Source organism: Perkinsus marinus (genome assembly GCF_000006405.1).
Source record: "Perkinsus marinus ATCC 50983 genomic scaffold scf_1104296976056, whole genome shotgun sequence".
Classification (NCBI taxonomy): domain Eukaryota; phylum Perkinsozoa; order Perkinsida; family Perkinsidae; genus Perkinsus; species Perkinsus marinus.
Genome location: NW_003200540.1, coordinates 1 through 1,154, shown reverse-complemented (window position 1 = coordinate 1,154; position 1,154 = coordinate 1). Strand labels below are relative to the sequence as shown.

Genomic DNA, 1,154 nt, shown 5'->3' with positions numbered 1-1,154 from the left:
CATCCTGGCTCTGCATCGCCATCATCACTTTCATTAGCACTAGGAGTTGCATCAACCCCACGGCTGACATCAAAATGATGAGAGCGAGCATAGCAGTGAGCACTGCTGAATAATCCGTAGGAGGTTCAACGGAAGCGCTGTTTCCGGTCTTCTCGATCTCGGGCGGTGGTGCGACCGTTGTAGTCGTGAAGAACCTGAAAGCAAGAGGGTGGGAACTCGCGTGGATCTCGAATGCTGACTTACAAATCTGTGGGAGATAGGGTCAGATCACTGAAGCTGAATGGCTTAGTCGTCTCCTGAGGCATTGAACCCTCGATTAGGTCGAGTTGCCCAGGAGGGCCAACATCCACGCCGTCGAAAAGCTTGGCATCACTCAATGCAATGAAGAAGATGACGAAAGCTCCCATAGTCCACATGATGGATGGAATGTGTAATCCTGACATGATTTTGGGTACAAACAAGGCCCTCCGATGAATGGAGTTTGCGATCTACTGTGATTATCGGCGCTGCAGTGTTAGGGAACCACCGTTCCTCAGTTGCTGTTCTGCAAATAGATGAAAATTTTGCTGCTGGACCCCATTATGGGGCCCAGCAGCAAACTTTTCGCCCTCTTTTCAACCGCAGTGGTACAATGGTTATTGAATCGTTGTGCCGGCAACCGTGATTCTATAGCTACACTGAGACTATTGTCAATGATCCCGACTACGTGGCAGGTTACAGTCCAAGTCCTACACGCCTGCCTGGCGATCAACGTGTTCTGAGGCGAGCGAGAAATATATCACCCTGAGAACTACAAGTTTCCCAAGTTTCCCAAGTTGCAACGCATGTTCAAGTTCTATCGCATTTTTCTGATCAAGTGAAGTTGGTTCTTAATCATTTTCTCGTGTCGTGTTGAAGTAAGAGTGTTCGTCAATTTGAATAAGGTGATGGAGCGTGTCAACGGTCAGAGTTGCACTCGTATGGCTTCCACTGATGAGGTCGTAAGGAAGGCGGTATCCTCGGAGTTCAAGGAATTCGTCAAGTCTCGAGGACTGGCAGGGGAATTGAAGAGCCTCTTGCGGACGAGGCTTGTCCAAGAGTTTCGAAGGAGTGAGAGGAGACTTGAAGGCCATAAGACGATAAAGCTGAGCTTAAGGACGAAGGCTCTGGTCTCA

The 1,154-nt window shown here is 49.1% G+C and overlaps 1 protein-coding gene across 1 annotated transcript; it reads right to left on the bottom strand.

The window, feature by feature from the left end:
- Positions 1-243: 243 nt before the first annotated feature.
- Positions 244-416, bottom strand: Pmar_PMAR026702 (hypothetical protein; the record flags this gene model as incomplete). Its single annotated transcript, XM_002764817.1, has 1 exon — positions 244-416. A coding segment is annotated over one exon (173 nt), but the record flags the coding sequence as incomplete, so codon positions are not given.
- Between the last annotated feature and the right edge of the window lie 738 nt (positions 417-1,154).